This window comes from Tetrao urogallus, assembly GCF_951394365.1.
Source record: "Tetrao urogallus genome assembly, chromosome: 6".
NCBI lineage: Eukaryota > Metazoa > Chordata > Aves > Galliformes > Phasianidae > Tetrao > Tetrao urogallus.
In genome coordinates, this window is record NC_136819.1 from 16,255,479 (window position 1) to 16,266,760 (window position 11,282).

General features: G+C 51.9%; 1 protein-coding gene across 1 annotated transcript; it reads left to right on the forward strand.

The window, feature by feature from the left end:
• Window positions 1–582: 582 nt before the first annotated feature.
• HRAS (HRas proto-oncogene, GTPase) lies at window positions 583–10,465 on the forward strand (the record flags this gene model as incomplete). The annotated part of the gene is made up of 5 exons (XM_079537085.1): window positions 583–693; window positions 5,310–5,488; window positions 7,570–7,729; window positions 8,263–8,387; window positions 10,270–10,465. 4 exons carry the CDS (start codon window positions 583–585, stop codon window positions 8,380–8,382), a joined length of 570 nt encoding a protein of 189 aa, XP_079393211.1. The 3' UTR covers window positions 8,383–8,387; window positions 10,270–10,465.
• Window positions 10,466–11,282: the final 817 nt, after the last annotated feature.

Sequence of the window (11,282 nt, forward strand, 5' to 3'; positions counted from 1 at the left end):
AGTTACACGTTGGGCAGTTCTGTATAGAGTTTGATTGATTTCTTTCGCTGTTTTGAAGTAACCTTTGCTGCTGGTAGAGGGTATTAGGTGAAATAGCTCTGGATGCTGCAGTTCTTTGCTGTAATTTTAGAGCAAGCTTCATGGTTTAGGTGAGGTCATCTCACATTTGAGACCCCAGAGAATGGGATCATAGAAGGCAGTGCATTCTGGAGGCACAGCACAGGGCAACAGAGTGAAATAAATATCATTTTCTCTGCTTTCCAGGGTAGTCAGTGTACTGGAGGAGGAGCACACAAAAAATCCTCGACCCTTGGGTCATCCCATCATCTCTGTCACTGACTACATTTTACAAGAGGGTACATCTGTGAGCTTGGGCTGGGAGGCCAGAGCAGTACTGGAGCAGAATACCTCACAGGAAGAATTTAATAGCTAGAGCAAACTCGTGTTTCAAGTACATGGATGCCCACTTTTCTGCCTTTCCCAGCCACTGGTTTGTGCTCCTCACTCTCCTAACGTGGTGGCTGTATTTCTCCCTGCAGGTGGTGGTGCTCCTGGAGGCCCTGAGCTGGGGTCAGCTGGAAGATGACCGAGTACAAGCTGGTAGTAGTGGGAGCTGGAGGCGTCGGGAAGAGCGCTTTGACAATACAGCTCATTCAGAACCATTTTGTTGATGAGTACGACCCCACAATAGAGGTAAGCAGCTCTGTCTAGTTGTTTTGATACTGCTTTTTTGCACTTCGCTGCAAACCTGAAGCGTGCTCGGCTTGGACTCAAGACTGAACCCGGTCGGGGATCTTCCTTTGCTTCATAAAGCCGCTCCAAGTTGCTGCATGTGAATTCGGAGGTCACGGTGTCCTACTTGTGTCTCCTGAGGAAGGACAGTATTGTCTGCTGGAGAGAGATAGCACAGCATGCACGGAAGCAGGCACAGCCTCGAGGGGCCAATGGGCAGCACAGAGCTCCTCCTGTCTGAGGAGGCGGTTGCATAGAGAGCAGGTAAAGATTTGAGACTGAACAGCCATTTTATGCCTGTGCTTCCATTTCTCCTCTTGTGCAAAGTAAGGATGCTGACCTCCTGTGCGTGATGTTTTGAGATTTACTGATGAAATTGGTTCTGATGACTTCTGTATGTCCTGTATGATGAGATAGGTCAGGAGTCCAAACAGAGGTAAAGACTGCTGAATTTCTTTTAAGAGACACTCCCTTGTCTCTGCAAAGCAGGGAGCTCATGAATTTTCTTCAGGCCACCTAACACTTAGTTGTGGATGAGCTCTGCAGTTGGAAGACCAATGCTGTGGTTCTTCCCTAGGGCTTGCAGACCTCACGAAATAGCTCTGGGAAAGGAAAACAGGGAGTGCTTTTCTGTGGTTTGCCTTGAGTTCCAGGTCTCTGTCCTCCTCTAAAGCATGGTGAGTTCCTTCTCCAGCAGGAAGCAGAGAAGAGAGATTGTGCTGGCAAGGTCAGTTCTGCACACCCTCCATTGCAAGGAGTGAGAAATGGATCTCTTGAGACAGCATGGATCTGCCATGTCCTGTACTTACCTGGAGAATCAGCCAAGTGCCTCTGTAACATGATGGGAAGCACAGCAATAACAGCAGAGTTGCATGGCCCTAGGCTGCAGCAAGTGAGCACTTGTTCAAATGCAACAGCTGCTGACACAGAAATAAAGGAAAGAAGCTACTTACCTTCAAGAAAGCCTCAGATATATAGGGATGTCCAGCAAGATCCCCTTGCCTCTACTGCTAACCCTTAAAAGAGGTCTGGGAAGGGATGGATCCTGGCTTCCCCCCCCTTTTGATCACTCAGGTATATTGCATACGCCTGAGCTCCCCTGGTTGGCCCTGCCTTCCCCTAGGTGCTCCATCACTGGTTCAAGCTGTGACTTAGCATTTCTGTTACAGCTTGTGCTTCTATTGGTTGTGCAGAAGGGGTTCAGTGCTCAGAATCCAGTTTTCTACATTAGAAACATAAGCAACAAAGATTTTTTTTCTCTTTACCTTTTAAAAACGTAGTCAATTATCAAGCTGATTTCACTGTTCCATCACTGCTGGAGTGATGCTAATTACCCACTGCGTGACTCACGCGTCGTTCTGGGAGAGATCTGCATGGTGCTGTGCTCTCATTTTGGCTCCTGGCTGCTCCTGCCCTGCTCTGTGTGAGGAGTAGGTTCCCCTGGGAATGCAACTCGCAGCTCTGTCACGCCTCTCAGACAATAACCTCCCTGCCTGCAGTCCTGGAGGAGTCTCTACCAGATGTGTATAAATACAGCTGTGGTTACTGCAGTTGTTATTATTATCATAATGCCTAAAAGGTCCCCGCTGGGGTCAGAAATCTATTCTGGTAAGTGTTGTATGTGCAGTCCCCACCCTGAAGAGCTCAGCACTTAAATAAACAAGAGAGGCAAGGCTCGGTAGAAGGGCTGAAGTGGTCTTATTATCCTACAGATTGGAAGGAGGAAAGCACTTAAAGGCACATGCTATTACGTCATTTGGCAAGGTCACCTAGAGAGTCCATAGCGGAGCCTGGAATTTATTTTAAGGCTCCTGAGTCTCAGTGTCGCACCTTGCTTAAGGAGCCAGCTGCCTCCTTCCCCTCTCCTCTCCCCTCCTGTGTTCTTCACCTGTAGTCGTGTCAGTCCATTCCGTTCCATTTCGGTGTCCCCCCTGCCTCCTCCTGCTGCAGATTTGCAGACCTGGACCCCATCCCCCCCCCCAGAGGTGGCTGGGACGTGACCAGCTCTGCCTTCCTGTGCGGCTTCTGCTCAGTGAGAGCTACACACCCATCTGCTGGGGTGGGATGGCTGTTTGGGTGGCTCTGCTGCTTTCTTAGAGAGCTGTGCCAAGTGGCTGTGGGCAGAAGAGCTGCTAGTGGAGGGGCACCTCCCTGGGAGCCATCAGTGCTGGGTTCTGGGGAGCAGTGGGAGAGGTGTGAAGGTCCCTCTGCTACCTCAGACCTGGAGTGGGCAGGTGCAGCTCTGACCCAGTAATGTGCTGGGATTCAGCCTCCTTTGTGTGTCTCCAGCTGTACGTACCCTGCAGGGAATTTAGTCCATGTAAACATGCCACGGGAATGTAAACCTTGTGTAGTGTTTCACAGCCTGCCCTGCCCACTCATGCCATGAGTGCTGGGGACAAGTGGCTCTTTTCATGTTTCTCACACTGCTGTGGGGGGACTGCAGCTCCAAGCTGGTACCTAACCATGCCTTCCTCTCTCACTTGTTATCAGACAGAGGATGTCCTCTCCTCTCCTCTCCTCTCCTCTCCTCTCCTCTCCTCTCCTCTCCTCTCCTCTCCTCTCCTCTCCTCTCCTCTCCTCTCCTCTCCTCTCCTCTCCTCTCCTCTCCTCTCCTCTCCTCTCCTCTCCTCTCCTCTCCTCTCCTCTCCTCTCCTCTCCTCTCCTCTCCTCTCCTCTCCTCTCCTCTCCTCTCCTCTCCTCTCCTCTCCTCTCCTCTCCTCTCCTCTCCTCTCCTCTCCTCTCCTCTCCTCTCCTCTCCTCTCCTCTCCTCTCCTCTCCTCTCCTCTCCTCTCCTCTCCTCTCCTCTCCTCTCCTCTCCTCTCCTCTCCTCTCCTCTCCTCTCCTCTCCTCTCCTCTCCTCTCCTCTCCTCTCCTCTCCTCTCCTCTCCTCTCCTCTCCTCTCCTCTCCTCTCCTCTCCTCTCCTCTCCTCTCCTCTCCTCTCCTCTCCTCTCATCAGTGCAAGCATCCAACTGTGCACACAGGGCCCTAAAGAGGAGTAGTATGCATAAAAGAAGAGGAGTGATAGGAGAAGCAGAGGGCAGGACTGGGCTGCAGGGGAAGGAGGTGTTGCAGATGGGATGTGGGAAGGAGGCATGCAGACCCAGATGAAGTGAGGCAGCTGCAGGGAAGGCTGTGGGGACACTGGGGATATGCCTGCATGGCCTCCTGCCGTCATGATGTAGCGCTGATGTCCTGACTGTCCCCTGCTCCCATGAGCAGCCCCAGTGTGCTGTCTTAACACCTGCAATCCCTGGCTCGCATTTTAACACTGTGTCCATTCAAATCAATTTGCTGGAAAAGAATCTGCAGGATCTCCAGCCCAGCAAGGGGAATGGGGTGCCAGCATCCTCAGGACAGTGTGGGGTCCCTTCTCATCGTGTGCTGTCTGGCTGTGAGACCTCCTGTAAGCAGGGACTTGGCGATAACACGTGAACGTGTGCGCTGGGACACTCGTCCTCTGGATGTGAGCCGGGATGTAGGGCGGGGAAGGAGTAGTGGCAGATGTGTGTGGCAGACAGACACGCACGGTCTGCCCTGTGCAGCACTGCCCTGCACCCGGGAGGCGGCTGCAAGTGGTGGTGGAGGGAACACTTAATTACAGACAGGTTAATGAGAACTGCATGGCGTGCTGCCCAATCCCAGAGCTGCTAGGGCTTCCTATGTAGATAGAAGCGCGGTGGCAAAGGATGGGGTAATTGCCTGCTGAGAAGGTCAGAGTGGAGCAGATCCCATCTTGGCTGATCTCAGGGTGCTCTTTGCAAGGAGAAAGGCTTTAATGAGTCCCAGAGGCTGGTGTTTATGTCGCAGTAAATAAAGGGCAGAATCCGTGCTCTCTTCCTGCACTGCTGCCAGTTTGTTAGTGACCTTTGCCGTGCCTGTTGTCATCTTTGGGGCTATTTGTCAAAGCTCATCTGAGTAGTGACATTGTCACTATTCTGTCACCATCACACCAGTGCATTTTTCACACCTTTGGTTTCAGCTTCATCCTCTGGCTGGGAGTTGGAGTCACCACGTTGTACCCAATGTACGGCTGCTGGGAGCTGCGTTTGGGAGACCTTTGGGGGAGAGCCTGGGAAAGCACTCTTGGTGCTTTCTGGGCCTCCTCGCATGTGCGATAAGTTGTAATCATCTCACCGCAGAGAAAAGCACAGCTTCAAAGACCTGCCATGGTGCTCCTCACCCTTCCCAGATCCCCTCTGGGCACAGACTGGCTGTGGGAAACACCCTCCTTGCAGCCTGCTTTGTTATTTTCGTGTTCAAACGACAAGAGGTTCACTATCACACCCAGTTTGCTCCCTCTCTGGTTGTGAGTGCCCTCAGTGCCCACTCCATGTCAAGGATGCTGCAATTCCAGGTGGTGTTAAGCACCTGCTGGCCCCAGAGATCACACTCGTGACTGCCAGCAGCCTCCCTTTGTGTGTGCCCTCTTCCAGCCCCTCAGAATGGCATGCAGTGCCCAGAGCTGCAGGATTAGGTGCCAGAAGCCTTCCCAGCACCCAGCAGCACTTCTTACATGTAGCAGGATTGCCCTCCATGAGGCCACCTGGCTGACTTTCTCTCTGTCCCTTGGCAGGATTCCTACAGAAAGCAAGTCGTCATCGATGGAGAGACCTGTTTGCTGGACATCCTGGATACGGCAGGACAAGAGGAGTACAGTGCCATGCGAGACCAGTACATGAGAACAGGGGAAGGATTCTTGTGCGTCTTTGCCATTAACAACACCAAGTCCTTTGAGGACATCCACCAGTACAGGTGAGCATCTCTGCTGCTCCCACCCTGCCTTTCCTCTTCGATCAGTGCTGCCCACACAGACAATTAGTGTGAGCAGCAGCCCTCCAGGGAAGAGGCCCAGCAGACGGCTGATGTCAGTGACTCCGATAAAACCCATCCAAAGGGATTGCTTGTGGCCCCTGGGGACTCGGTAATGTAATGTTTAAGTGTTTATGGTGACTAAAGGGAGAGATGATCCCTTACGACCCCCTCCCTTCCCTCTCTGATTAATGGAATTGCTTTGCTACTGAAATTGATCTCAGCAACTTCTGCTCTGCAAAGGATGCATGGGATGGCTTGCAGGCATCAACCCGCCTGCTTTGAGGAGTTGTATGAAAACGTGCCTCTGGGCTACTGCTTCCTCTGCCTTCTGAGGGACTGCGTGCCCCATCAGTAAAGCTTGCCAGTGACTCCACCAGCATGTGGTATCCCATTTCACCCCACCGATCACCCCAAGCCCTGCCCAGATTGCAGCAGCCCCCGCTATTCCAGTCCTGCCTTGACAGATGCCTGGAGCCAGCCCCAGGGGCTGAGAGCAGTGTAGGAAATGACTCACTGCAGCTTCCGCCCGTGCCTGCTTCCCTGCCACCTGAGCCAGCCCTGCCCGGTGCCTGGAGCTGAATGGCAGAGGTGGGGAACAAGGATCTCATCCGGAGGTTGACAGGCAGGAGTGGTGCTGCAAGCACAGCTCCCAAGGCATCCTGCAGCTCCCAGCACAGACACAGCCCTGCCTTACTCAGAGCTGACAGGCGTGTTCGGCACGGTAACTGCGTGCGTTGGGCTCATTTGGCTTGTTCGAGCTGAACTGTAGGACAAAGGATGGGATTTTCCTGAAGCACCTGAGGGATTTGGTAGCATTCATCCCACTGCCTTGTGCTGGGGCTGGTGCCTGTGAATCACTCAGAAGATGGCTCGATTTCAAGCCCCGGTTTTAATCATGATGTAAATCACTAGCTTTAATCTCATTCCACATGTGCTCTTTGCATTTGCACTTTTAGAATAATTTTCCCCAGAGAAACACTCACTCTCACTGGTTCGGGGCCATTAGGAGGTATCTCTTTTCAGCTAAGTGTAGCACTGTGCACTAAATTTAGTGCCGGGGTCTGCCGGTCAGGATGTTATATCGAACATCTAAGTGGCTTTATGGCATATCCAACATATATTCAGACCTCATTTCTAGGTTCTACTGTATTAAAAAAAGATGATTGTGGGTTTTTTGTTGGTTTTTTCTTTGACTCTGTGATGCATGTCCAGCTGCTTTGGGATGGAAATTTGAATTCAAGTAAAACGTAGAAAGCATCATCTTAAAAAAAAAAAAAGGTGCTTAGTTTGGTTAAATAAAACCACATCAATTGTTCTGGTTACATAAGCAAAAAAAGCTGTTCTGTGTCCCAATTTAAATGATGTATTAAACAAAGGAAGTTATTATCTGTCGTGGGGGAACAGAGTGCATTGTTTGTGGCCGTAATGGCCTGAAGATTGTAGAAGCAGTAGATCTCATCCTCGCCCACCTCCTTCCAATCAGAGGTTGGAATGGAGAACTGTTACTACTTCTTTGGTTCCCAGTTGGTTTCTCAACTTTGAGTGAACTGAACTAAGCTGAAACGAAGCAAATATTGTCTGTGCATCTGCAGGAAAGGCTGCAGCTGCCAAACACTGCTCTCTCAGCTCAGCAGACTCTGCTTGCAGGTGTTTTCCTGGTGACTTTCACCCACTCAGGGCTCACTTGGTCTAAAACGTTTGCAGTACACAGGTAGCTGCTGGAGTGTTCTGCTTTGTTTGACTTGGGCCATACTAGGAGGCTGTCTTCGTGCAGACTGCCATAACTGCAAGCTGAATTTAGCAAACAGTTTCATTTAAAAGACAGAAGCATGTTTAGTTTTCTTTTCCAAAGGTGCCCTTAGCTATTGGGAGTTCACTTGCTTACATGCTGTGGTTGCACACGTGCTTCTGGAAGCCCTGCACTGGGTGTGTCGTAGCACAGCAGCTCCTGGTGAAGAAGTGACCTTGCTGCTGTGCTGGTGCCCTTCCTCCCTTCACTTTGGCATCTCCTCTTCTGGCAGGGAGCAGATCAAGAGGGTGAAAGACTCAGATGATGTTCCCATGGTGCTGGTGGGAAATAAATGTGACCTGCCAGCACGGACAGTGGAGACCCGGCAAGCGCAGGACCTGGCCCGGAGTTATGGCATCCCCTACATAGAAACGTCGGCCAAAACCAGACAGGTAGGAGGAGAGACATTAGGGCTTTAAGGCCTGCGAGTGGAGAATGTTGCCCAGACCCAGGACAGGGGGAGGTTGATGAGCCACGGCCTCCCTGATGGACAGAGGAGGGACTGCCATGCTGACTGTGTGCTGGAGTGCCAGGCGAGCAGTGCTCCAGCTGCTCATTAGCCAGTGTGCTGTAAGTCTCTCTGACAGCTTCGGCATGGCAGCAAGCTGGGAAGGGAGCATGAATTAGAGCACGCCAGCACAGGCACTGATTTACCACTGTCAGGATGCTGGGAATGAAGCTGCCAGAACACCCAGCTTCAAGCTGCCTGCAGCCTCGTCTTGTATGCAGGCTGTGATCGATGGCCTGAGTTCAGTTATGGCACTGGGAGATAAATCCAGGTGGCACGATCTCCAGCCCAGCCCCAGGCTGCTGTTGGTCTGTGCTGCCTGGAGGCAGTGCTGGGGCTCCTCACTGGTGGGCAGAGCCATCGCTTCTCCCCGCTGCCCTGCCCTGCTTGGAGCAAAGCGCTGTGTGTTTCTTGCAGGGCGTTGAAGATGCCTTCTATACCTTAGTGCGGGAGATCCGTCAGCATAAACTGCGCAAGCTGAACCCACCAGATGAGAGTGGCCCTGGCTGCATGAACTGTAAATGCGTGATATCGTGACTATGGTAAGTTTTGGGAGCAGGAGATTGAGTGTACAGAAAGCAGGGTGGGGGTGCTCGTCTGCAAACACGCATCAGAAACAACTTCAGTGATGGCTATTTCTTAATAAAAATGTTGACTGAAATAGCATCTTCTATCAAAACAGAAGGTAAGTCAGGTTTTCCCACTTTCCTGAGGAAATGTGTGGGAGGAAAGGATCTTTTTTATTTTTTCCCCTCACTCAGCAGAACAAAATCCTGCAGAGCACTGAAAGAAATGCATGTTTTGTCATGCCGTCCCCAGGGAAGCTCCTTCCCGTGCTGGAGAGGAGTGATGCTGGTGCTCCAGGTGTGCAGCTCACCATGTGCGCCAGCCTGGCCTTAGAGCAGCTCAGAGGAAGAGCTGTGAGCACATTGCCTCCTACTGCCCTGCATCAACTGCGCTGTCCTACAGCTCCAGAGCAGATACATGTAACTCTGAAAGCCCTCTGTTCAGCAGAAGAGTTTTCCTGTTAGATGCATCCCCCAGGATATTTGAAACTGATGCAATATTGAAAATTAGACATCAGGGAGCTGTTTTGCTTTTGTAAATTGTGTGGGATGGAGCCAAAAAGTGTTTTGCAGATTGCCTGCGTTCACTTGCCTATTATTCTTTTCCTTCTTTTATTAATTTTTTTTTTTAATTTTAAACGATGTATGTATTCAAGTCATGGCAATCTTGCTGGACAGCAGGGAAGGAAAGCTGCTATTGATTAGCCTGGGTTGGGTGGCCATGGGCCAGAACGCCCATGTGGTTGGCTTCCACTTTAAGGGGACGTCTGTCTGCACAGTCACGCCTTTGGAAAGGAGGAGATGGGCAGCCAGGGCTGAGTGCTCCAGGGCCACGTAGAAGGAACACCTGAAGGCTGTCTCCTAGAGACAGGGACTGTGAGAAAAGCCTGCATGGCCATTGGCCTTGGAGTGATGCCATTTGGGGAGTATCCCAAATGTCCCCGGCTGGCTTTTTTGTCCCTTCGCACAACTGCTGGAGTCCTAAAGTGACAGCCTGTGTTCCACAGACTGCGAGCATCTCACTGAGCAAGGAGGTGGGCAGCTGTTTTTCCTTCATTGCTTTTGGAGGCAAAAAGCCATGAGTATAGCAGAGTTCTTTTCAAAGCAAGCGGCACTGGCAGTGTTTGCTTCCTATGGGCTGAGCACTCCACCCCTATGCTCCCCCAGGCCGGCCAGCTGGGGGCTGCGTTGTGCCTAGCATGCTTATCGCTGCAGAGGGAGGCTTCCAGATGTTCAGGACATCCAGATGTTCCGTGGCGTTTCCTCCGGATGGGGATGTGAGCGTGGGGCTCATTTCCTGCTCTGGCTCACAGCTGACAGCGAGTGGGGACACACGGGCTGGGCTGAGTCCCCATGCAGGGATTGCCAGGAGCCGGTCCCCATCACCACGAGGGTGGCCTGCACCAGCATCCTCTTCAAAAGAGAGGCTGGCCATGGGAAGGAGGGGCTTGTTCTCTGCTAATAGAGTGAGTTGCCCATGTCTTTTTCTGCTTCCTGGCTGTGGGTGATTTCTAGAGGGGCAGAGGAGGACATGTAAGTACACACAGAGACGCACTGGCATGCTAAGATGCTTCTATGAATTGCACAGCCTTTAGCAGATCCCCCCACGTGGGCAGGAGAGAAGGTGGTCTTTTTGAGACCAGAAAGCATGTGTTTTGCTGCTGGGGCTCCTGTCGTACAGCAATGTACAGCCCTTTTCTTAGGGCAGTGCAGCCCCAAGAGGTGACTCCAGCAAACAAGCAATGCCAGAAAGTAGAAAGCAGATAGCAAATGCAGGGTTGTCCCAAAGCGTGAGGGTTGGCAGCGACTGGTTCTGAGAGCAAGCGGGTGCTAACAGGTCTTCTCCCTCATGTTTCAGCTGACTGGACCCTGACTTGGAGAGGTGTCCGCTGTGCAGAGCACAAGGAAAGAGGTGATGCGAAGGAAGAAACAAATGGATTCAGGGAGGAGTGGAGGGGGAGGGAGAGAGGAAGAGGACGGGAGAAGTGCCAGCCCCTCCAAGGACTATCTCGCACTTCACCAAGGCCGGCAGCAGACGACTTTTGGTTCTTTCCCCATCCCCTCCTCCTTTGGCCTCCTCCCAACCCGGCAACTGTACAAAGCTACAGATTGAATCACAGTAAATTATTATTTGATGGTCTCGACAAACCGTTTTGATGGCTCTGTCCAGAGCTTGCTGCCAATGGTGGCTCTGGGAGGATCACAGGGAACAGGAGAGTGGGGAGGGGAGATTCTTGGGTTTCATCTCTGAGTGAACCACCACTGTGCTGCAGACCAGAAAGACAACAGAGTTGGGCCAGTGATTTCAACATGGGTGCAAGGCAAACCTCTGTGAAGCAGCTGTGAGCCCACATGTTGTTTCCTGGAGCCGAGTGTTGTTTGAAGAGGTCTTGAGGTGGTTAAAGGCCATCTGTTGGCCTCTGTGGGAAAAATCTTGTGCAGGTATCCCCAGGCAGTGCCGATGAACAGTCAGAGATGAAACAGAGGTGGGTTCTGTGCCCTGCAGATTGGCGGCTAACGGGCTGCAGGGTGCCAAAGGCAGCAGCTGTGATTGCACAAGGCCTCGCTTATTTTCACATCCAGGGATTTGTCCTTTATGTAAAAAGTTCTGCTGCACCACTGTTGTTGTCACACGCGTTTGTTTAATTAGCACCGAAATCCACTGCTGGCCCCCAAGTTTTGGTTGGGTAGCAGAGTGCAACCAGCCTGAGCCTGTCCTCAGCAGTGCCCTGGGCAATTTGCCTTCGCCCCAGACCGTGTGGGATTGTTACAAGCTCAGATGTGATGCCTTGGAGCACTAGGGAGGAGCTGAGAGCTGCGTTTAGAACTGGTGCCAGTTGGGTGCTTCCTGGGTTTTTCTGCCCTGAGCGG